The sequence below is a fragment of the Tursiops truncatus genome, chromosome 18 (assembly GCF_011762595.2).
Source record: "Tursiops truncatus isolate mTurTru1 chromosome 18, mTurTru1.mat.Y, whole genome shotgun sequence".
Classification (NCBI taxonomy): Eukaryota; Metazoa; Chordata; class Mammalia; order Artiodactyla; family Delphinidae; genus Tursiops; species Tursiops truncatus.
The window spans coordinates 44,988,381-45,012,195 of record NC_047051.1 but is presented as its reverse complement, the minus strand read 5'-3'; the positions used below and the strand labels follow the sequence as shown (position 1 = coordinate 45,012,195).

At 39.2% G+C, this 23,815-nt stretch overlaps 1 protein-coding gene across 3 annotated transcripts in view; it reads left to right on the top strand.

Annotated features, from left to right (window-relative positions):
* Positions 1-13,056: 13,056 nt before the first annotated feature.
* Positions 13,057-23,815, top strand: part of DACH1 (dachshund family transcription factor 1) — a 417,765-nt gene continuing 407,006 nt past the window's right edge. The window contains exon 1 of one of the 3 annotated variants that reach the window (XM_073795289.1): positions 13,057-16,756. In XM_073795289.1, the coding sequence (XP_073651390.1) occupies positions 15,924-16,756 (833 nt within the window). In that variant the 5' untranslated portion in view covers positions 13,057-15,923. The remainder of the gene's footprint in view (positions 16,757-23,815) is intronic. The other 2 variants (XM_073795288.1, XM_033843676.2) reach the window with 2 other exon arrangements.

Genomic DNA, 23,815 nt, shown 5'->3' with positions numbered 1-23,815 from the left:
GTAGGCCAATTATCATTCAATGAATACTGTATACCTTCTATATGTAATCACTATACTGGACAGAGAATACAATAAGGAATAAAATAGAAATGTGCTAAAAGAACTTATTACCAGTAGATACAGTCACACAAGAAAAAAGTTAACAATCCAAAGGAAAATTAAAAGTTATGAAAAACACTATCAAGAAAGAGAAAAGAGTGCTGTTAAAAGTCTAATAAGAAGCAATAGAAGTATTTTTACCACAGGAATAGCATGATTTAATTTACAAATTCAGCACTTTAGACTTTCTAAAATAAAAATCACACATGAGGGGCTTCCCTGGTGGCGCAGTGGTTCAGAGTCCGCCTGCCGATGCAGGGGACACGGGTTCGTGCCCCGGTCCGGGAAGATCCCACATGCCGCGGAGCGGCTAGGCCCTGAGCCATGGCCACTGAGCCTGCGCGTCCGGAGCCTGTGCTCCGCAACGGGAGAGGCCACAACAGTGAGAGGTCCGCGTACCGGGGGGGAAAAAAAAAATCACACATGAGAGTATTCAAATACAAAACAGAAAAGGAAAAGAAGGTTTTTAGGTCAGGCTCAGTACTATCTTGGACTTCATTCTGTCAGTTCTGAATGGTCAGTTTCACTGTAATCCTCAGACCCTTCCAATTACCAGATGCCTTGGTAATGCCATCACCAACTTTTTTTGGAGACAGACCCAGGGGGCCGATCTTGGGGGCCAGGGCAGACGTGGCCCCATTGAAGAGTTTGAAGTATACGGACTGCATGGCCAGATTTATATGGAAGATATATTCAAGTTCCAGTGTGGATCCAAATATAGTGTAGATGGATGAAGGGCAAGATTGGGAAAGGGAGTCAGCTAGGGGGCTCTAGCAACATCCAAGCAAGAAAAGGTGAAGACTTGAGAATCATAAATTTCCTTTTGCACCAGAAGGAGTGTCATTAGAGAATATAGACCAAGTACATGAGGAGTGGGGTCTAGCATTAGAGGAAGATTTAGAATTATCACTGAAGGAAGACAAGATGGAGCTGATCCAGGGCACATCAAAGGATTGTTGAATGGCCCTCTATTGGTACAGGAGATGATACATTTTCATAGTTGTATAGCAGACCTCTGATGATTTTTCTGTCTAGCACTTCTCAACCTTTCTTCTGGAAAAGTGTCCCTCATCTAGAAAACTCCACAGCCTCCACATTCAGCATATCCCTCAAGTGTGAGCTTCAGTGCTCTTAAATTACTCTGTCTCTTTGGCTACAGTGAGTGAACTGTGAGTGAATATTTGTCTCAATCCCAAGACCTGTACAATCAGTGATAATTAACATATCCAGAACCAGGCACAAGTCAAAGTTTTTTATATTAACTTATTTAATTATCATAAAAATGCAATGAAGTAGGTACAATTATTATCTCGTTTTTTCAGGCAAGGAAATTGAGGCACAAGATGGAAACTTGTCCTAGGTCACACACAGGCCAGGTTTTGAATTCTAGGTGTGTTACTTCACATCCCATACATTCTTAACCACTATCTAATACGGCCCCTGACAAGTTTCTTCTCCCAGAAATATATATCTGCCCCAAGGTGATTCAATCAAAGCTCTGTCTTGGATTTCTGAACTTAAGGATCAGGAAAGCTAAACTCAATCCATCTCTGGTGGTAGAGTTAGAAGCACCGGGCATGGTTGCTGCTAGGTACCATGAATGCAGCTGTATGGGAAGAAGCCAGACTGAGAAACTGAGGAAGGCATCTAGAAAAATGTGTCTTTAGGGATCAGAAATGATATGAGGTAAGGTTTGAATCTCTGGCTGTAGTCATCTCTGAGACCAACTGGAGACCTGACCAACCTATTAACATGATGACATGAGCTCATTCAGCACCCTTTCTGGATAAAGTAGCTTAAATTTAAAGCTGGCAACTGAGAGTCATGAGTAATTAAGAATACTAATCTGCATAGCTGTGGAAGCATCTTTAGCAATGCTCCGTCATCCAGAGGGACAGCAGACTGCTGTGTGAGTCCTGGCCAGGGATTCACCAGGCAGTTATGCTAGGAAGCCAGAGATGCAAATAAGTTGAGCGTGTGAAAGATAGTCAGGTGGGATAATAAGAGATTCAGAAGGGAGTATATCATAGTGGGGTAGACTGGGCAAGTAATTTAACCTCTCAAGCCTCAGTTTCCTTATATTTGTTTTGGGATAATAGTAATTGCCTACCTTTCTCATGTGCTGTGAGGATTAAATGAGATAATTTATATAAAATATTTAACACAGTGCCAGGCTATAGTAATCTCTCCATAAATGTTATTGTTTTAGTTGAGGTATGTACCCAGTGCTATGGGAGCATAGATCCTCAGAGAAGGGGTTGCTTGAGGTGATATTGAAGGACAAATGAGGTCGGGTAGGTAAAAGGAGGCAGATATTCCCTACTTTTATGTTCCATGCCCATCTGTTCATCCCCTAATTTACAATACAGGTGATACTAGCCTCTCCTATACACATTCCATAGGGGCTAAAGTCATACTCCAGAAAATGTAAATAGATGGCTTCAGTGATAAACTCTAAGTAACATGCAAAGCCAATAAAGACCAAAAATTAAATCCAAATTGCTGCTCTGAATTTAAATTTTCAGTTTTTTTTCTTTGCAACCAAAATGCATAATTCTTAAAGCATTAGTATACATGTAATTGCTTCATCGCTGATGAAATCTCTCCTACCTGTACCAAAAGTGATTTCAGCTTGTACTTTTGCAATGAATGATGAAGAAACTTCCAGATGGAGAGGTTTAATTTGTGAGATTTTCCCTAGTCTATTCACATTGGCTTTAACTTCCATTTTAAATTACAGAGAGAATTCCCAAAATTTCAAAGAGCCCCAAGAGATCCAGTGAAACAGCTAATCTCTTTCTAGGAGCATGCTAACAAAAGCAATTTCTTACTGAGCTATATGCTACCCAGTGGGACTGATAATGAATCTGCATTATGGTAACCTTTATAAGAAGGGAATATAAGAAGACCTTTTGGGGAGGTGTATTTATTAGGTGGGGAATGTGTCTTTCCGCATGTGGATTCTTCTGTTTAGATCCACTATTCACTCAACTATGCCAAGAAAGACCTTCTGTCTTTCTGCTTTCAGCACCTCCTCTGAATTTATAGTACCCATCCTATTACATACCACGATGTCAGTAAATATCAAATGTACAGCTTTCTTAGTGTTCAATTTCTCTCATTTAGAAAATGCACTAGATTTGCATAGCTGATTGCAGGCTTTATACTCATTTCCCTCTAAGATTTATAGAGTTCAAACTTGTTAACACAGAATACTGTGTTTGTTTGTTTGTTTATAAATTGGAGAAGAGGGAAAAAACAACTTGTATGTCGTCAACCAAGTATAGAGAAGCGGCATTTACTGGGAGTCTCCTACAGAGGGCACCTTCACCTTATTGGAAACCCAACTGCAAGAGAAACTCAATGGTTACCAGAGAAATAACAAAATCTTAAAGTCAGAAGCACTCCCTTGTTTGTGCTAACCAGTTTTCTTCTCTATAGTATCTTTGTTACCTTATCTTTAATGGAAAAGAACTGGCACCCTGTATAATCATTTATAGATATGGGCCTGTAACACTAACTTATTATTATGTTCAGTTTGCCTGTGGGAGAGCTGGAGATAGCTGTTCATATTACCTCAGAGGCAACAGATCAATGAAAGGAAGGGAAGGACAAGTTTTGAGCTGCCTTTTTGCAAAAATGTCCTTTATACAACAGAAGATATTTTTAAAGCATTATATCAGAAAACAAAGGCTGATAATAAAGTGTTTACAAAACAAACTTTTGCCCTGTTATTATGATTGTTAAGTGCTTTTAGACTGAAATTACTTAAATGGAAACGAAAAGTAAATAACTTTTGGATACAAAAAGTACTATGAGTTATAGGCTATAAATCTAAAGAAGTAATTGCTATTTTGAAAACTCTGAAAATAGGCATGTGGGAGTATGTGTGTGTGCTGCAAAGAAATTCCTTGAAACTGTTTCTGTGTATCTAAACAACTGTGAAAAGATATTTTATTGATCAAGTTATAATAAGAGATTATCAAACTATAAAAATATAAGTACTTTTTAAGAGAAAATATGATTTTTAAAAATGATCAGAGTAAGTGCCTTTCACATCTAGAGGACTTCAAATACAGCATTAATTTGTTGTTGATTTTGAATATCTTATGTCTCATGATGGCTAATCATATTAACATACATAAATCCAGTATGTATAAACATCACTTTGTATATTTACCTTTGACAGTTCCTGATTGGGAGGCTTCTTTTGGGTATTCAATAAGTGGTAGTCAGATTTATGAGGATATTTGGCTAAGAAAACTTATCAAGAAACTGATGATGATTATTCCTAAATATTAAGATTAAAAGCAACATTGAAGACATGAGTTTATTTCTTTACATTTGTATACAAAATGCTGTTTGTTTAGTTACTGAATGCACCATCTGATACCTATTATATTTACAATGATGCTTATCAATTGTAATTATTAATTCCGTGTTTTCGTATTCTGTGCCTAGAAGTAATTAAACTTCCAAATGCTACTCTTGGCATATAGTATTTAGGGACATTTTAGTTTTCTTTTAACTTAAGCTTGAAATAGATTACAAATAAGTGTAAATGAGTTTTAGCTATTAAAATTAATTTGATCTTATGTCTTTTTTAATGCTTTATCTGGTCAAGATCCAAAGCTTTCTGTTAGGATCAAAATTCAGACTATTGGAAATTTTAATTCTTCTTTAGTAATAATTATCATTATTTGTCAATCAAATCACTTACATAAAAGTATAACAAAGAATAGCCTGGAAAGTATGTACTTAAATGTATGCACACACTCTTATCAATGTGTTTCAAAAATCAGTTAAATTAGTTTCTGTGGGAAAAAGACCCATCTTCTTGTTCAGCTGAGTTGATGGCCTTGTTCTAGAAAATACCTAGAGTAAGGCCCTAATCACCTGTCCAGGCGTTCCTGCCACGTTGTTGACATTTCCTGGTGTTCAGTGGTGTCTCCCATTCTGTTGCATTCCAGAGCTCAAGGCGCTTCTTTGAAGACACAAGGCCATTCAAGTCTTCTTGACTTTGCAGCTTCACTCTAAAGGGAGAGTAAATGAAAAAGCCACGCAGTTCAGACAATTTAAATGGGGCAGCCGGAAGGCATGGTATTGCTCTGTTGGGAATTGCTTGTGAGTGATCCCTGAATCATCTCTTGGAAAAGAAGTAGAGAGTGAACTTTCTGAAACCAGGTTGAAAAAAGGATAGGAGAAAGAGGCTGTCTAGTCCTCTGTGGAAAAGCAAACCAAGGCTAGTAAGGCACTACAGATAAGCAATGTGTTTACGTGATCGACTGCAGGTTTGATGCCTGATTTGGCAAAACACTTCAACAGGTGACTTTTACTGGTGGATACTGCCATGTTCTAACCTAAGGAAACCAGTGGTAGTCACAAAAGCCAAGGAACCCCAGGGGTTTTTACAGTTTGACTAACTTTCTAACGTCACAAACTGGTTAAGTATTTCTCAAGATCTCAAAATGTTGTTCCTGAAATAACAGTATTTCCCCAATTCTTTTTTAGAATTCTCCCTTCTACTCATGATGCATTGTAGTACATAAGCACATACATCTAAGCAGTCACTGAGAACACATCTAGTGGCTCTATTAGACCTTATAGAAATGCATTATACAGGGGTAGAAACAGGCAGAGAAGCATGAGTCTAGACCCAAATGTGTCAGTCTATTATTTTCTCAGTTCCCTTACATATGAAATGAAAAAAAATATTTTCCTTTGCTGATGTCAAAATAGTCTCCTTCAAGGATAGCTAGGGGGAAGAAAATCAATGAGAACTTGAATCTAATACCTGTCTTAGGCCTCAACTCCTGTGAGTATAAAGAGAAGTTCTCATATTTTGCTAATTGTTAATTTCCTCTTTTGCAAGATCAGAGATGAGTGCAACGGACTGGGAATGTTCTGAGCTTGCCTCTGAGCTCTGAGGGGAAGAGCAGAGAACCATTTGTGATTTCAAGCATGGTCATTGGAAGGGGAAATGGCAAATGAAATCTGCAATCCAAGGATTAGATGATCTGCGGACTCCCCTAATGCGAAATTTCAATGATGTTATGGTCAAAAGACTCAACTGAGATAATCTATATGAAATTCTGATCAGGATGAATATCTTTTTCTTCTTTACATCCTCAGCAACCAGTATACAATCAGTACACAAATAAATGAGCTTTGTTATGAATATTGAAGTGATGGCAGTGTTGAAACAAAACCATACAAATCCTTGCATACACCCTCTGCTTACTCACATTTGGGAAGTAGAGCTTCTTTCACACACAAACTTAAATACTTTTCCTCATCATCTGTAGCAGCACTTCAGAGTATACTTTCACTTATATTTTCAGTCTTGATGAAGACTCCTCAATGGCTCCTTGAATGACTAACAAGATTCTTTCTTTATGGGTCCCAGATACAAGCCTTTGTTATAGGACTAAAATTCTCTTTTCCAGCTCTTTGAAACCCAATTTATTCGCATCTCGAGATTTTTGCCTTGAGAATTTTCCTAAATTAGCTATATATTAGAACAAAAATGAGCATAACTAAAATTTTGTTAGTCTTCAACACCCTGGTCTGAATCAAATGATATATTATTTGGGGAATGAGCAGTTTATACAATTTGGAGACAAAGGAAATGGGTGGAATAATGTAGAAGCAGTTTTAATTATCCAGCTAACTTTTACTGAGCACCCAGCAAGTGCTGAGCATTATATTCTCTATCTGAAAGGAATGGAAATGACTTGAGACCACCTGAAGAGAAACATATCAACAAGTGTAAAAGCCTAAGATAATTGCCTTACCCACTGGAATGTATGGTGACAGTTATTATCTGCAAAGATTCCTGGATGTGCTGAATGTTGTGTCAATCAATAAATTATAAAATCTGACTTATACAGGAAATAGTTGTTTTCTTTAGTTCTTTTTTTAATTACACAAGTGGGGCTATGCTGGACATGTGAATGAACTGAACTCTGGTTCAAAAACTAAAATGACTTTGCAACACATGGGGAAAGCATGAGGCTGAGGATGGCAGTAGTGCAACCCCTTCCCTGAGTACACTCAGAGTCTGTACTTTGATTATGTTAAACAAGAATAAAGAGGCCTGTGAAGAATTCTTAGAAAGTAGTTTCTTATATAACACCCTGCTAGTATCCCACAGTCCTCTCCTGAAAACTGGTGGAGTGAGGGGTTGATCTGGGATAATCTACTCAAGTAAAAAATTAATAACAACAACTTGGAACTTGGCGAAGACATTATCAGTAGAGCGTTGTATTACTCTCTGTACTGGTAATTTTTTAAACGGTTAATTTCTAATTAATTTCTAAGTCTTATTTTTACTAGTTGAAGTATAGTTAATTTACAGCGTGTGATAGTTTCAAGTGTACAGCAAAGTGATTCAGTTATACATACATGTATATATATGTGTGTGTGTGCTTTTTCAGATTATTTTCCATGATAGGTTATTACAAGATATTGAGTGTACTTCTCTGTGCTATACAGTAAGTCCTTGTTGGGTACCTATTTTATTTATAGTAGTGTGTGTATGTTAATCCCAAACTCCTAATTTATCTCTCCCCCTGCACCCCAACTCACATCCCCTTTGGTAACCATAAGTTTGTTTTCTATGTCTTAAGTCTATTTCTGTTTTGTAAATAAGTTCATTTGTGCTATTTTTTTAGATGGCCTGGTACATTCTCAGAGCAGTTGTGTTCATCATTTTCCATTCCGTTGTTCAAAACTGTGTCTCCGTCTCAGGATTTAACCTTTGCTAAAGCATAGGTCTGAGACAGTCACAACAAAATACCTTCCCCTTAAAAACTAGGACTTCAGAGCCCTGTTAAATCAAAAGAAAAATTCTTTCTCTCCTCCCCAGTCTCACAGCCCTCAGGATTTTAAATGGTAATGACCAGTTCATTTGAGAAAATGGCATTTTAGTGCTTCCCCTCACGAGCTCTTAAGGCATATAAGGTGTCTCTTTCCCAGGGATGTGCACCTCCTTTTGTTTTCTGGCATTACTGGAACTGACCTGGCATGGATCACTGGGTGAGCAGGCAATCTTAAACACTTCTCATATAAATTACTGGTTCCTTTCTAAGTGCAATTGCTCACAGGGTAATATACCATTTCACAACTCTGATAGCAAAGTCTCTTCATTCTACTGGGTTCCACACACCCCCAGGAAATGAACAGACAAAAAGACTGATGGCCGTGTGAACCTCAGAAATGTACAGTCTGGTTCAACCTCGGGTATGTACCTCGTGAGCACTTTGGTATCTTTCAACTCTATTCCCTTCTTTGACTCCTCTCAAATCCTCTTTTCCTGCTTTAAAACCCATCAACAAAAACAAAAATATCAACATGACACACCTATGTGAACACTATAAAAAGCAAAGCAGTAACGAATACTATTTTTCAAAGTAAATTCTATTTTTCAAATTTTCCAGAAAAGAAAATAATGCTCACATTTTATGCTCTACATTTATTAGGTAGAAATGACCCATCTAGCTCCCATGCCAAAGAGGCTTACCATTAATTGAGCACTCCAAGATTCACTGGTTGCTCATCATTGCCACATTTTCCAAACCAATGTCTTTTTCCCATGAACTCTAATGACAAGGTGTGTTTTTACTGACAGTTGACTTGGATCAGAGCTTGCAGGATTGTATTTCAGGTTGTGACTCTGTAAAACCCTGTAACTTTCTTTGAAGTTAAACAGTGTCAATCTGTTTCCATGTCTGAATAACTCTTAGAAGAGCCTGCCTGACCCAAGTCAACTCTCTGAAACACACTATTTCCCCATAATTGATGTTCCAAATGAATGTCCTTTCATAATAAAATGTGCTGGAAAACAAAACAGCTTTGCATCCTGCACAAGTTGCATCATAATTAAATTTTATTTTATCCCATCGAGGCATGCTAAATGTTGAGCAAAATATAATTTTAAGTAATTTGTTTGTATTCTTATCTGTAGGAGTTGGAAATTAACAGCATTGCTAGTTCGCGTTTACTGTTAAGCCTGGAGAGCGGAGAGATTGCTTTGCAAACATTACAGTTATTATGTCTGCAGTTGGTACTCTTTGTATAAATTATTGATCAGCCAGCTTATTTTTCTTTCTGCTTAATGGATATTATAGCATAGTTGTTTACAACGCTATAGTTAAGGTTGTGTCAGCACTTCCATTATAATAAACCCCCTCTGTTACAGGGGGTTTATAACTTGTTGTAAAAATTTGCTCTGGGCTGAAACTTGGCATACAAGATCTCGAGCTGGAAGGTGGCAATTGTTATTCTTTCAACTTAAAAAAAAAAAATCTCTTTGTTCTGAAGGGCAATAAATAAATAAACAGTTTATTCTTTTTTAACAATCCTTGAAATTTCTGACTTCAAATAGAACAATTTTTATAGACTATTTGTTGGCCAATGACCTCTTCTTTTATTTAATAAAGCAAAGAGAAAGAAAAAGGACCAAGATAATAAGTTAAAACAAAAACAGAAAAGCAGACAGTGAATCAGTAGAAACTTTTATAATTAAGTTTAATACATTTCTCCTAACATTGCAAAATCACACCATAATTTATGCTTTAAATTAAACATGCATTTACACTATGTAAGACTTCTTTCCACCCCCGTTCCCAACTATGTATCCCTCGAGCAATTCATACATCTTAATACTGATATTCTTTAGAGAAAAATGAGCTTTTGGTTATTTAAAAAGAAAGGAGTATGACAATTAGAAAATGCCATATATGAAAAGGTGCAATTGAAGGTACAATAGTTCCTAGAAAACTAGGGATTTAAATATCTGCCTGACTTTTTGACCTTTAATCCAGTCTGCCATCCCTCTTACCATTTAAGAGATGAAGGGAATTAATCTCAATTTATATCATTATTTTTGCTGCTTTCTTTTATGATCCAACTCTAAAATGATCTTGCTGTGGCTTGTTTGTTTTTTATCACATATTTGCCTGTGCAACTCTTAATACCAACCCCCAGATGGAATTAGGACACTTAACACTGGAAGTAAGTAGTGATGGGAAAGTATAACCAAATTATCAGGGAGAGTTGACTACTTGTCGTAGAAATGATGCAGTTTGGAGTAAGGAAAACCAGTCCATGATGATTTTTTTCTTTGTAACTGTTCTCTTTGTTCCTCTAACTATTCTCCTTTCTCTCCCCCGACATGGGTTTAGAGATTTCTTACAATATGCTCCATAACCAGCAAAGTATTTTCGGCCAACATGTCACCTTCATTTTGAACCAGGAGAAAACGGGGTGAGGATAGAAGATTAGGGAGGGAGGAACAGTAATGCCAAATTGTGCCATTTGGTTCTGACATCTATGTAAATGTGAACATGAATAGGTAATTACTACATGTGTTCAGTAAGCATACATATATGGTCCATGCATTTCCATGCTGGAAAACAAGTCAGAGTTACTTATGACCATTTTGATCACTCCTTTATTAAGAACGGCAATTTGTAATAAAAAGTTAGAGCGCTTCAAGTTATAGCGTGTTCAGCTCCCCACCTTCTGTCCTTTGGGTAATTTATCACCAAGCTCTCTGCACCTGATCAGAGAATGTATCCTTGAGATAAAAGTCTTATTCCTTGTTTGAGGAGGGACAGGAACTGGAAAAGAGGGAGACTGTAGAAATGAGACACTAAGTCAGAAGTTGGAACCCCAGGTGGGGGGAGCAGAGACAGAAAGTGTAGAGGTACGGAAGTCTTTGCTTAAGGTAGTTAGGGTTTATCTGCTGAGCTGATTGGTGAGGTCGTGTGTCTGAGTTAAAAAGGCTTGAGAGAGTTACTTGGCATAATTTCTCCATCTTCAATGATTTACTACTGAAGTGCAAACATCAATTTTGGACTCTCTCCTGAGAAACGTTTAACAAAGTCAGTCAACTACTGGTACCCTGTTATCTTTCTAGATTTGCCAAACTTGGAGAGCTGCTTTATAAACCTCTGCCTGAAGTTTGTCTTTTTTTTTTTTTTTTTTTATGTTAAGGAAACAGGTCCATTAGTAAATACACAGATGTAAAAATCATCTTCCTCTTTACTTCGCCGTTGTGATATATCTTAGAATTGTTCAGAAGTGCACCCTATTGTGAAAGCTATTTGTGCCGGGTGTGCTAATGCACTCTTTGATTGAGTGAATTAGCAGTCATAACAATCTGGCAGTCTGGCCATAGAAGTGTGCTCAAGTTGATTTGTATTATGGCTGGACTGGAAAATCTAGTGTTAGTTGTTTTTTGCCCTGGGGCATTGTTTGTACCAAACTCCACTTTTCATTTAATTTTCCAATATATTTTGAAAGATTGAAATGCTTGTGATCAACATTTGATCCACTTGCATTATTTAAAAAAGAATTCTGAAAGTAATTTCAGATTCCAAAAAACCTTGCTTTCAATTAGAGTAAACATAATTAGAGTGACGTCGTGCTCGGAATGGTAAGTCTCCCTTTGAATCTATTAAGCATGTTATCTCCTTGTCCTGTCACTGAAAGGAATTCAGTATATATCTGAGGTATACATCTGTATTTTTCTGTTCATGCTTCTAATAGAACTTGGGGAAAAATTAAAAGAATAAAATTGCACAGAACCTTTTCTTGTTGTCCTTTCTGCATATTCCCAAATTGTTTCTGCTTCATTTAGTGATGCTGTAAAAAGAGGATACTCAAAGCTTTCAGGAAATTTTGAGATATTCAAGAAACATTCAGATATGTATTGCCTTTAAGTTATTAGAACATTTTAGTTTTTTTAATATTCTATGAAATCCACATTTTCAATCTTAATTATATCAATTGCTATATTGAAACCCTAAAAATTTAAAGACATGACTTATCCTAGCTTTGTCAATATTTGTATCTTTCTTACAATCCTCTGCTTTGCAGTCATTTACCAGAATTATAATGCAGCATGAATATAACTTTAAAATGACTATTGATTACAGAGAAAGCTTTGTGAAATCATTTAGTCAGTTTCCCCACTTGAGAAATCAGTGAATAAAATAGGTCAATAGATAAGGATGGAATGGATGTAATACAGTGCTATGCCTCCCTGGGTTATAAAAAGGGTCAAAAATGAATCCCCATAGAATTCATGGTTTTATACTCGTAAAATAAAATGATACTTACCAAATCCCAACTCTAAGTCCACCTTTCTACAGATTTATTCTTCGTTTTTAAAGCACAGGTTTTGAAAGTATATTTTTATGTTTCCCTGTTTCAACAGAAGCATTTCCTTGTCACTGTCCCTTTTAACCAAATAGGATGCCCTCATCTTCAGGCTAAAGTGCCTGTTGTTATCCAGGTATTCACTGGGACTTTTGCTGCAACAGCTAGTCTGTATTTTCTCAGTCTCCTGCGACCTTACAGCTCTTCTCAAAACTGCATTTCCTACTGAACTGAACTCTGTCTCCTGTGCTGATTTTTGTTAAGTAATAGATGGTGAGCCCTGAGACCACTCTCTCTATTAGTTCCATTCACAGGGATGTCTTCGGGGGCACGGAAGGAGGGGGAAGGGGAAGGGAGGGGCCAGGAGGGGGCAGAGGGAGGGAAGAAAATACCCTCCCTGAACTGGTACAAGCTCAGCTTCAAACGATATCCTAGGAAAGAAATTAAAGACTTCTTAATTAGTGCAGCAATTAAGCTTTCTTGGTAGCATTTTAATCAGCATAGGCCCTATCAAAGGACAAACAGAACAATTTGCAGGTCTTTGAATTTTAAACAGTCTTATTGATTTTAGCACAATACGTCTTCACAACACACAGGGAGAATTTTCTAATATCAGTTACAGTACTCTGAGTTATGCTTATGCAAATTGAGTGCAGGTTGGAGAGGAGGAGATGGAAGGAGAGGACCTGAACCAAACAGAGATGTAAAACAATAAACAAACAAGACAAAAGCTTGGAAACCTAAAGATGTGATAGGAAGAGTGGGAATTTGAAATCTGTGCAATTGATTTATCTGCTGTTATGAAATACCATTTGCCTTAATCTCTGGTAATATTTCTCAAAAAAAAATAAATAAAAAGAAGAAAAGAAACTTGAATTTTTCCAGGCTTTTCTTTCCTACATATTTTAATTTCCATTATGTGCCTTTTCTAATCCTATTGTTTGATCACCGGGGTATGTGGTAGTTCCTAAAAAATGCTTTAGAGATCTGAGATGGGGGGTGAGGGGAAGGAAGTTCCCATTCAGGTAGGGGCAGGCGCCCCAAGCCCTGCCTCTGAATGGAGCACGTGCTGGGAGACGCAGGGTTCCCTGCAGAAAATTTGGACTTTGCTTTGATGCTGGGTGGGATTATGGCTTGGTCAGCTATCATTCCTTCCTGTCCGTGGCTTCGGAGTGTGGCAGGTATTAGGTGAGTGACAGTTTAAGGAAATATGAGAAACGAGAATGCTTAGAGCAGATTTGGGGCATTTAATTCTGATTTTTTCCATTTGTGGGTCTAGAATTTAAAACGAAGAAACTGGTTTAGCATATTAAAAACTAGAGCAGAGTTTATTAAAGTTGTGCATGCAATTCCAAAATAAAATTAGTAGACATAAACACTTAAAGTGTTCTGATGTATGTGATATATATCCAATCCCTATTTTTAATTGAAGTCAGATAAGAGGAATGAAAATTAATATAAATTATTTCTGGATATATCAAACTACATTGGCTAACTAGGCAAAACAACTGTATACACTTTAGCTACCTTATAGAAGTTAATCTACTTTTTGGCAACAATCAACTTTCTGAATTCTTATGACCCAGGAAAGACTCCTGATATAACTGCTATGCCCCAAAAAGTTTAGTATAAACTTTAGACTTTAGACTAATTAGTCAACAGTGCCATATTTCCCTATAAATATTTCCTGCACCTTTTGACACTAAACTTCAAAAAGGTTAAATAATTAAAATGATAAAAAGAAACGTGATAATAATTTCAACACTACACTGTGAACCCGATGCTAATAGTTTATTTTTAAAATCTGTCAAATGTTAAAGCACTGTTTCTATCTTGTAAAGTTAATGAACATGTGCAGACAGGTTTAAAGCACAATTATTTAAGATTCCTAGAGATATAAACAGAGAACAGACTTGACCTATGCTCAAATCACAGGTTGGTCAAAAATCCTTGAATAAATAGTACTTTCATGCAACAAGTTAGAAAAGGGAAGAAAAGCAGAGAGGAAGGCAAAGAGCAAGAGAGTCTAAACTCAGCCTAGTGTTTTTAAGCATAGCCTCCCTTTCTGCCTTTACAAGTCAGCTAGCGAGCTTTGTTTTTGTTCTTTTCATTATTTACAAAACATATTTCTACAAACTGAGGACTTTCCCAAAATACAGTGATACTTTTCAAATACAATATATGTGTGTGTAGATACGTGTGTGTGTGTATACACACACACACACATAGTTACTCACCTAACACATTAGCAACTAGCCTTGGGTTTTAAACGATATGAGGATGGTTGGCGTCTGTGCAAGACAGGTGAATTAATTATAGAGTGCTAGGTAAGAAAAATTAGTGTGTTGTTTCCCCCCCACTTTCTAAATCTTCAAGGGTGCCTTATCTCTTCGAATTCTCTCGGTATGATTGGCATTTCTAACCTGCCTTTGGGGCGAAAGTGAAGTTATTCTCAACCATCCATATAATGGCAAGCATTTCTTTCTTTCCACAATCTATTAGGAAATGAGGGATTGAATGCAGAGCATTCCATGATTCTTAAGCGATTTCAGACTGACTTTTTTCCCACAACTTGAAAACTCTCCTGGAATTTTTCACTATCTTTAAACAAATAAATAATTGAACCGACAGATAAAATAATCAGATGCAGAAAATATGCGCTTTGCTTCCACATGGATTTTCCTCAGAATAATTTCTTAATTATCATGAAGGGAGAGGATGTGTTTTCATTTATATCTCATTGCAAAAAACGAGCAGAGATACATCCTAAATCCTTGAAGGAGAGCTCGGAGCGCTCTGGCTCCTCTTTAAGTTGGCAGACGATTGCTCAGAAGGTTTTGGAAAAAATTACGAGTCTTCGCGGAAGAAATGGAATATTAAGACATGCAGTCTAACGGTAGTAGAAGAGAAAGAAGTAGATGATCCCTCTTTCCGATCGCCACTTCTGTGTCCGGGCTTTTCCTCTCCGTCCCTCCCATAGTTTCTTACTTATCCTCCCCCTCCCCTCCTCCTTTTCTCGCTCCCTCGCTTTCCCTGGGTCTCGCGCTCTCGGAGTCTCTGCTCCGAGTTCCTGGTTGGATAATTTGGGTTAATACTAGTGAGTGAGGTTTTTGCGGCTTCAAAGGGTATTTCAAGTTTCCGGAGCTCCTCCCCTCTGCACCGTGTGACAACAACAACTCGTCCAGCCGGCAGCCTGCACTTTTCAGCTCATTTTCTCTCTGTCATTCCCCGCTCAATCTTTGATCAATGTACTTGCCAGGGAGAACCCAAGTCCTTCAAATCTCCTCCTTTTCACCTTCATCCTTAACTTTGTGCTAGAGCGGGACCCACACAACAACAGCCGACCCTCCCCGCCCCCACCTCCAAACCAGCCCCCGATCCCAGCCCCCGGAGAGGACTCGCATTTCGACTTGCGGGACACTTTTGTGCGTTTCTCTCTAGAGCGCCTCTCGCGCTCGCCCCTCCTGCGCTCGCTCTTTCTTACCCTCACCTCCTTTTTCCCCCCTTCTCTCCCTTTCTCCTTGTCGTTCTCTCTCAGAGTTGTTGTTGTGGCCCCCTAGCTCCTTCTCCCCCCCGCCCCCCTTTTTCTCCTTGCCCTCCCCGGGGTGTGTGGCAACTTTTTCCCTCGCTTCTCCTTCTGTTTCCCCTTATATGTGACCATGGCAGTGCCGGCGGCTTTGATCCCTCCGACCCAGCTGGTCCCCACTCAGCCCCCGATCTCCACGTCTGCTTCCTCCTCCGGCACCACCACCTCCACCTCCTCAGCGACCTCGTCTCCGGCTCCGTCCATCGGGCCCCCGGCGTCCTCAGGGCCAACTCTGTTCCGGCCGGAGCCCATCGCTTCGGCGGCGGCGGCGGCGGCGGCGGCGGCGGCGGCGGCCACAGTCACCTCCACCGGCGGCGGCAGCGGAGGCGGCGGCGGCAGCGCGGGCAACGGAGGCGGCGGCGGCAGCAACTGCAACCCCAACCCCAGCCTGGCGACCGCCAGCGGCGGCGGCGGTGGCGGCGGCGGCGGCGGCGGCGGCGCCTCCAGCACCCCCATCAACGCGAGCGCGGGCAGCAGCAGCAGCAGCAGTAGCAGCAGCAGCAGCAGCAGTAGCAGCAGCAGCAGCAGCAGCAGCAGTAGCAGCAGCTGCGGGCCCCTCCCCGGGAAACCGGTGTACTCGACCCCGTCCCCAGTGGAAAACACCCCCCAGAATAATGAGTGCAAAATGGTGGATCTGAGGGGGGCCAAAGTGGCTTCCTTCACGGTGGAGGGCTGCGAGCTGATCTGCCTGCCCCAGGCTTTCGACCTGTTCCTGAAGCACTTGGTGGGGGGCTTACACACCGTCTACACCAAGCTGAAGCGGCTAGAGATCACGCCCGTGGTGTGCAATGTGGAACAGGTTCGCATCCTGAGGGGACTGGGCGCCATCCAGCCCGGAGTGAACCGCTGCAAACTCATCTCCAGGAAGGACTTCGAGACCCTCTACAATGACTGCACCAACGCAAGGTAAAGAGCGGGGGGCAGCCTCCGCCGCCCGGGGTCCCTTCCCACCGGTCTCCTCGCCCTTCCCTCGCTCCCTTCAGGGCGCCGCTCGCTCCGCGCGCCCGCGAGCCGCGCGCTCCGCCGAGCGCGGCCCTCTCCTCTCTTTCCTCGGGGCTCGCCGGCCGCTCCCGACCCTCGGAGAAGTTGGCACCTCACCCTGCCCAGACCGCGCTCTTCCGGCCGGGTCCACCCCTTGCTGGCCCGGGAGCGGAGGCGCAGCCGCTGTTGCACGCGAGAACCCCAAGCCTCCGGGCAGAGGGGGCGGGAAGGAGGAGGACGGTGCCTTTCCAGGGGCCACAGCGCCCTTCCTGGGCCGCGCCGGCGTCAGGGGACCCCTCTCAGCGCGGCCGCCCGTGTGCGCGCTCCCTCGGACCCGGGTTCCACCGCAAGGCGCGGGGCACTGGCCTGGCTGCTCGGAGGCGCCAGGCGGCATCCCGGGGGCGGAGGGAGGTCGTGACCCTGCTCGGCAGGGTTCGAGGAGCGGGAAGACGCGCTCCGGGTGAGGGCCCCGCGAGGTAGCCTTGGGAGTGGGTCACTTGGAGGTCGGGAGGGGGACGGCCCCAGAGGCCGAGAGGCCGGCGCAATCCCGGGGGACCCAAAGCGAGTTCAGCTCCGAAGCCCCTAGGGCAAGCCCGCGGAGGGGAGGGATCTGTGTGTGCGCGCATCTGTGCGTGTGTCCGCGTGTGAGCGTGTGCGTGTGCAAAGAAGATGAAGGGGTACGTTTGCCCCGGGGCAGACGCGAGGGGACCGTCAGGGTCCCTTCCGTAGGGGGAGGTGACCGGGTGCCTGAGACTCTTGGAAGCTGAACCGGAGAGATGGGGAAGGAAGACCACAGCTTGCTTTCTCGCTCTCTCTCCAAACTGTTCTTTTTTTCTTTTCCTTTTTTATCCCTTTTCTTTTCTTTTCTTTCTTTCTTTTCTTTCTTTTTTTTTTTTTTTTTAAGGGTTAGTAGCTCACGCAATGAGCAGGTGCAGGCTTTGCACTGGGATGCTCTGTGTACCTGAATACCGGTGCCATGGCTTCCCCAGCCCGGCAAAGCGCGGGAACTCTATAGAGGCCACGGGACCTGGAGCCAGGCCCGACCAGTTTTATGCTAATGAACGCTCACTGGGGGAGGATCTACCGAGAGGGGGCGGGAGTAGGGTAACTTGGCAGTTTCGGGGTAGAAGTGATCATTCCACCCGCTCTCACGGTTCCGTCTTGTCCCTATCGTTGGCTGCAGAGGGGAAAGTTCAGAGATACCGGGTAAAAGCGAGTAGGGAAAGTTGGAGTCTAGAAGTGAGCGCGTGGGAACTGCGCGCAAAATGTGTGCAGCGACTTCGGTACCTTCCAAATAAGTTTAAGGATCGGGAGAAGAAGCGGAGTTTTACTTCTTTTGGGTGTGTTCCCCTAGGAGAGCTAGGGAAACAGAGGCGGCAAGGAAAGGCGCAGGACTAGACCAGAAGGAAACCGGGGTAGAAAAGCCCCTAGCTATTTCTTCCTTGGGAGAAGACTTCTGGCTAGTGCCCCCGGAAGACTGGAAGACGAAAAAGACTCGAATTCCAACCCAGTAAATGTCTTACCCTGACCTAGCCAGAAACTCTTTTCCGTGTTTATTTGCCATTCTTTGCATCGGGCCATGGGTGTATATCTGGGTTTTGAACCTTTATTTCTACTATTTTTGGGTGAATGCTGAGCGCCCGCGTGTGTGTACGCGCACGCGTGCCCAAGAGTCTGGACAGGTGGCAGTAAAGATTGAGGGGGAATCTTGATCACTAAACGTCATTTACGGAGATAATTGGAGTTCTTGGGTGTTCAGAAGATAACATATTTGCAAAAAATCTACTGTTAAAACAAGTTGAATCAGGGCAGAAAATTGTTGCGGAGTTGTTATAAAGAATGCTAGTCAAAATTTGAAGCCAGTTCAGATATGATTGCGGTGAAATTGCCTACCTATCCAGTAGATTGGTGAAGCGCTGTTTTTCTTAGTAACCAAACCACTCTTCTCTTGAATCTTCTTTGTGTGTTTCTTACAGCACACACTGTACTAGATAATTAATGGCCATTTAGCATAACACGCAAAAAAATTGGTGGAGAAAACTCCCTTCAGAGACTGCAATGTTATAATCAATTTAAAGCAGGTAGTGTTACACCACTTACAATTATTCTCTTGGTGTTTTGTGTTTTTTTTCCAGAAATTTCTGAAAATATGGAATTTTCAGGTTTTGGAATTGAAGTCCTCACCATATGGTTGCAGAATATTCTTAAAGTTATTAGGAAATAATTTTAAAGTATTTTTTCCCTGAGGTTAACAAAGCCTCTGGAGTTAAAACTTTCAGAGCCAAGATAAGTTAAATCCAGTAAAACTGTTTATCCCTTCAAAAATATCTCATCAGTACTCTAATTATATTTCAATCACCTCGTTTTAATACTTTACAATGAAATGTGTTATTCCAAAACTCTATTTCAGGTTAAAGTTAAATGTGGTAAGTTTGTTGATTTACTATTGCATTTTGATCTTTTATCAACTACAAGACTTTCTCAAACCTAAACACATGCAAATACTGAAGAAGATGTGTAGTTGTAGATATCTGCCTAGGTTTTCCTAATTCTGCCACTGACTAAGAAAATAGAAAACTTATCATTGAACTCCCTCTCACCAAAATATACTGTTTGCATTGTGATGCATTATTTTTTAGCGATAATTACAAGTGTTACTGTCTTATTTCTCAGCGTTGGAAACAATACCTAAAATATTTTTATCTTGAATTTACAAAACTAAAATTACCCTTTTCATTCAAGTCCAGTTTATGCCCTTACTACTAAGATCCTTTTTCATTCATCTATATATATTGATTTCTTTCATTATGGTTTCTTTCTCCTCTGGCTACTTAAGAGACTATCTAAAGGAATAATTGATGCAAAAGATAAGAGGAACTGTGCAGAAAGGCAAACTATATAAAATAATATGTACATAGTGTGCAAGAAACATTAAATCTTAGCACTCTCAGCTTTTTACAGAACATGTATTTAATTATGTCTCTTAAGAGTATTTAGATACCAGAGAATCTGAGGAACCAAAATTTTTGATGTTAAGGAAAAGAAGCGTTCATAAGCTTGCTCAAAGTGGCTCAGTAAGCTAGTAACAAACCTCGGAGTGGATTTAATTTGCTTGGGGCTATTGCATCAGTGTGCTATCTATGAAAACTAGAATAAATGTTGAAGCCATCTGTCATTACCACAAGGAGATGAAACAGAGACTGTCACCTCCTTGATAGTAAAGCTAAATAAAATAGGGGTCTCAAAGCATGAAAGAAAATATAAGGAAATATATTTAAAAGTTGTCAGAGGACAAAGTCTGACCTTGATCACCTTCCTCTAATTATTATTTTTCAACTAAACATTAGTTGCATGAACTTGGCTGTTGCAACAGAGGTCACTTAATTAACTGGTAACCATTAAACAACAACAACAAAAAAGAAAAGTAATTATGTACATGGTCAAGTCTCTGAGTCAGTTGCTTGTTTGTAGATTTGGGTTAGCATTCAATTTTCTGTGAATTCAGGTAATAAAAAGTGACTGCTCTATTTTGTCATCAAAAATAATTTTTTTTTTTTTTTGAGCATTGCCAGAAGTTGATTTTGTCTCAGGATCTTCCAAACCAGCTTGTGATTTGGGTCCTACGTAGCCCTAGATTTATGAAGTTTTTAACTTGGAAAGATTCCAGTTAGTTTTATCAGACATTTTATATAAATATACATATATTTACAAACAGTATTCTTTTGTCTTAAAAGTCAGTACCATCTATTGACAGGAAATTGAGAGACTACATGTCTTTTTTTGTCCAGTGGTAATATATGAATGCAGTTTTAGTGTAAGAAATATAAAATATTTTCCAATTCTTGGCTCTTTTTTTGTCAGAAGATTTTTAAAATAAAAATAGCATATTTATTTAACATTTCCTCCGTTGCATGCTATTCAATGGCACGGACTTATGCATTTATGCCTCGATGTAGAAAGTTTCAACACAATACAGACTCCCTTCTCACAGATAATTATGATACTTAGCACAGAGAAATTCAAAACTTACTTCAAATGAAGAGAGACTATGCTTTTGAAGTTTTTGTATTACAGTCTATTAATGGCTCCTGTAAAGCCTGATGTCTCGTCGTATAACATTTCAAGAAAAATATGGCATAATTAGAAGAGTAGGGCCTAAAATGTGAAAGTTTTTTGGTTCCATCACTTATCTCTGCACACTTTTTAAATGTTGGTAAATTGCAGTTTAATAACTAATACATAAATAAAATCTAAGAATATGCTCACCTCGGATTTACCTTGTTTAATCACATTATGTTGCAAGATACAAATTCTCAAGTTATTTGGATAATATCTTTCAAATCTGTTTTTTTTTTTCCCTTGGAGTTAGTCTCCAGTGATATCATAATCATTATTGTCACATAGTGCACATAGTTATGAGGATGAAGATGGTTTACTTTCTGAACTCCACGGTTAATGTCCTGAGACACTTAATTTGATTTGCACATTTAATATTTTATTTTGTGATGATTCAAATATTATGTATAATAAACTACAAGACAGGCTTATTTTTTTCTTGTCAGAGTTTTCTTGCATAAAATTTTTGTATTTGCATTTAAGGCAGAATTTTTAAACTTCATTTAGTCTAAATCTGCTGTTTTTTTTGTTTAATCTACCACATTTCACAGAAGTTGCATATAAATTATTGAGACCAATATTAGCCACTCTCTTTGCCTCACTACCTTCCCCAACCTTCTGAGTTGTGACACCCAATATTGATTAAAGTCTAGGCTGGATTTGAGCATAAATCACTCTTCTCTTTGGTGATTTACCATGTGTGATTCACTAGCATACAAAAACATAATATGCTTTATTGTTTCTCATTTGCTGTTTTGTTTTTGGAATGTGTAGCATTTGTAGCTTAATGTGCTTAATGTGCAACCAAGAAGTTGTTATTTTAGGAACAATTTGTGCTTTGACTGTCAATTAGTATTATTTTACCTTTCCAAGTTACTTTACTAAATTGTTTCATACAGTTGCCTTTGTTAATCAAGTAAAATAATCATTTAAATTGCATTGTATTAGCAACATAGAACACATGTATTGCAAAATATAATAAGAAATGAAACTCTCACAGGTTGTAAGCTGTCTCCCTTTGAATCTTTGTCTGAAGAAATTAGTTTGAAATATGCCTTCTTAAATAGGTACAGGTGAGTCTTCTAGATTTCACTAAACATTTTGGTTTTAAGGTTTTCGTTACTTGATTCTTTAGAAAAGTTCAACTTTGCCTGAATTTAATCTTTCCAAGATTTCATTTTCAGATTGTTCACCAAGGGGAAAAAAAAAAATCACATCAATTTATATACCTTTAAAATGACCAAAAAATGTGAAAAAATTGATATTAACTATTTGGATATTTTAACATGTATTTAAGATAAAGTTTTATCATTTTATGTTTGAATTGTTATGAGAATAGAATGACCTTAGCATGTGCCAGCATGTGCCATTCTCTTTACTGAGTTACTGCACTGTGATTGGTCAGTCGTGTGTGTGTGTGTGTGTGTGTGTGTGTGTGAATGCTGCAGCTAAAAATTCAGTTAAGAATACATTAAAAATACATTTATATTTATATTTTCAGACTTAGAGACTGCATTAAGGAGGCTCTTTTCCATTATATTTGTTGTGTTCAATAATTTATTTTTTAATGAAGAAAACCTGACTTAAAAGCCCACCAAATGGGGCTTAGATAAGTGGACTATCAAAGGCTCCGATCTGCACAGATACATGTATCTCAGGCATACCAGTGGCTCTGTGAGCCCACATTGTCCTCAAATTCCTTTACTTTCCTTCTCCTCAACTTGTCAGAAGTATTTCCAATCAAAAGTATTTTTTTTTTGCTATAGTATCTGTCCTTTAAATAACTTTTAATTGCTGATATTTGCTTTTTAGAATACATCACAGTATAGAAGTGTCTCAATTAGAATAGTGAGATTAGCTTACCAAATTATTTCTTTGGAAAGCAGGAACACCAAGGATAGTATATTTATATTTGGTCTAGTAGTTAGTTATTATATTCAGTCTAGTAATTAGTTATTATTAGATTAAGTGGTGGATCATTTTATATTGATGCACCTATTTACTTTGGGAAGGTTTTTGAGAATCTTTTAATAGGGGGTCTATTACAGATACCTGTACAATTTAAATGTACATATTTATTTTATAAGTATTAATATCCATATAATCATATATAGAGAATGATGCAAATCACTACATGATCCTAAATCAGAGACCTTGAGCCAGGTGCATTTTAAATTTCTTGTGTGTTCTGATTTGGATTTATCTTATAAGATAGGAGGATTCTAATTCACTCATTTAAAAAAAATTTGCATGTGGGTTTTTCTAAATTGGATATAGAAATGTCCAATGACTGAACTTTGTTAAAGGTGTGGCCCTGTTGCTTTCTGATTCATATTAGCTTGGAGTTGATCCAGGATATCAAGCTGGGATTCTTTTGCACGTTTAAATGTACGTGACTTGAGTGGAAGCTGTCAAAGACAACTTACTAAACTGGAAAACTCACTGTGTATTTAATTTGTCTTATATTTTTGTGCTTATAAACATATTGTAGTGTCTAAAAGTCTGCAGCATGGCAACACACTGAATAGCCAGCTGTTTTAAAAAAAGTTTTAGAGAGTAGTGATTAAAAAAAAAAAACAGTTTAACTGAAGCATCTAAAACATGTTATTATCTAAGATGAATACACTACCTAGAATATAGTACATGTTTCTTGCAAGAAATAGGAATTGTTTACTATGATTTGAAGACTAAAAGTAATTTAACTATAGGTAGATTAATAATAATCTTGCAGTGGATTTTGAAGGTAGTATATATATTTAACAAAAAATTGGATATGCTTTTCAAGCATGATTTTCTCAAAGCAAATATTGAAATGGGCAACAAAGTAGATTGGTTACTTTTGGTTAGTAACATTGAAGAATTGAGGAA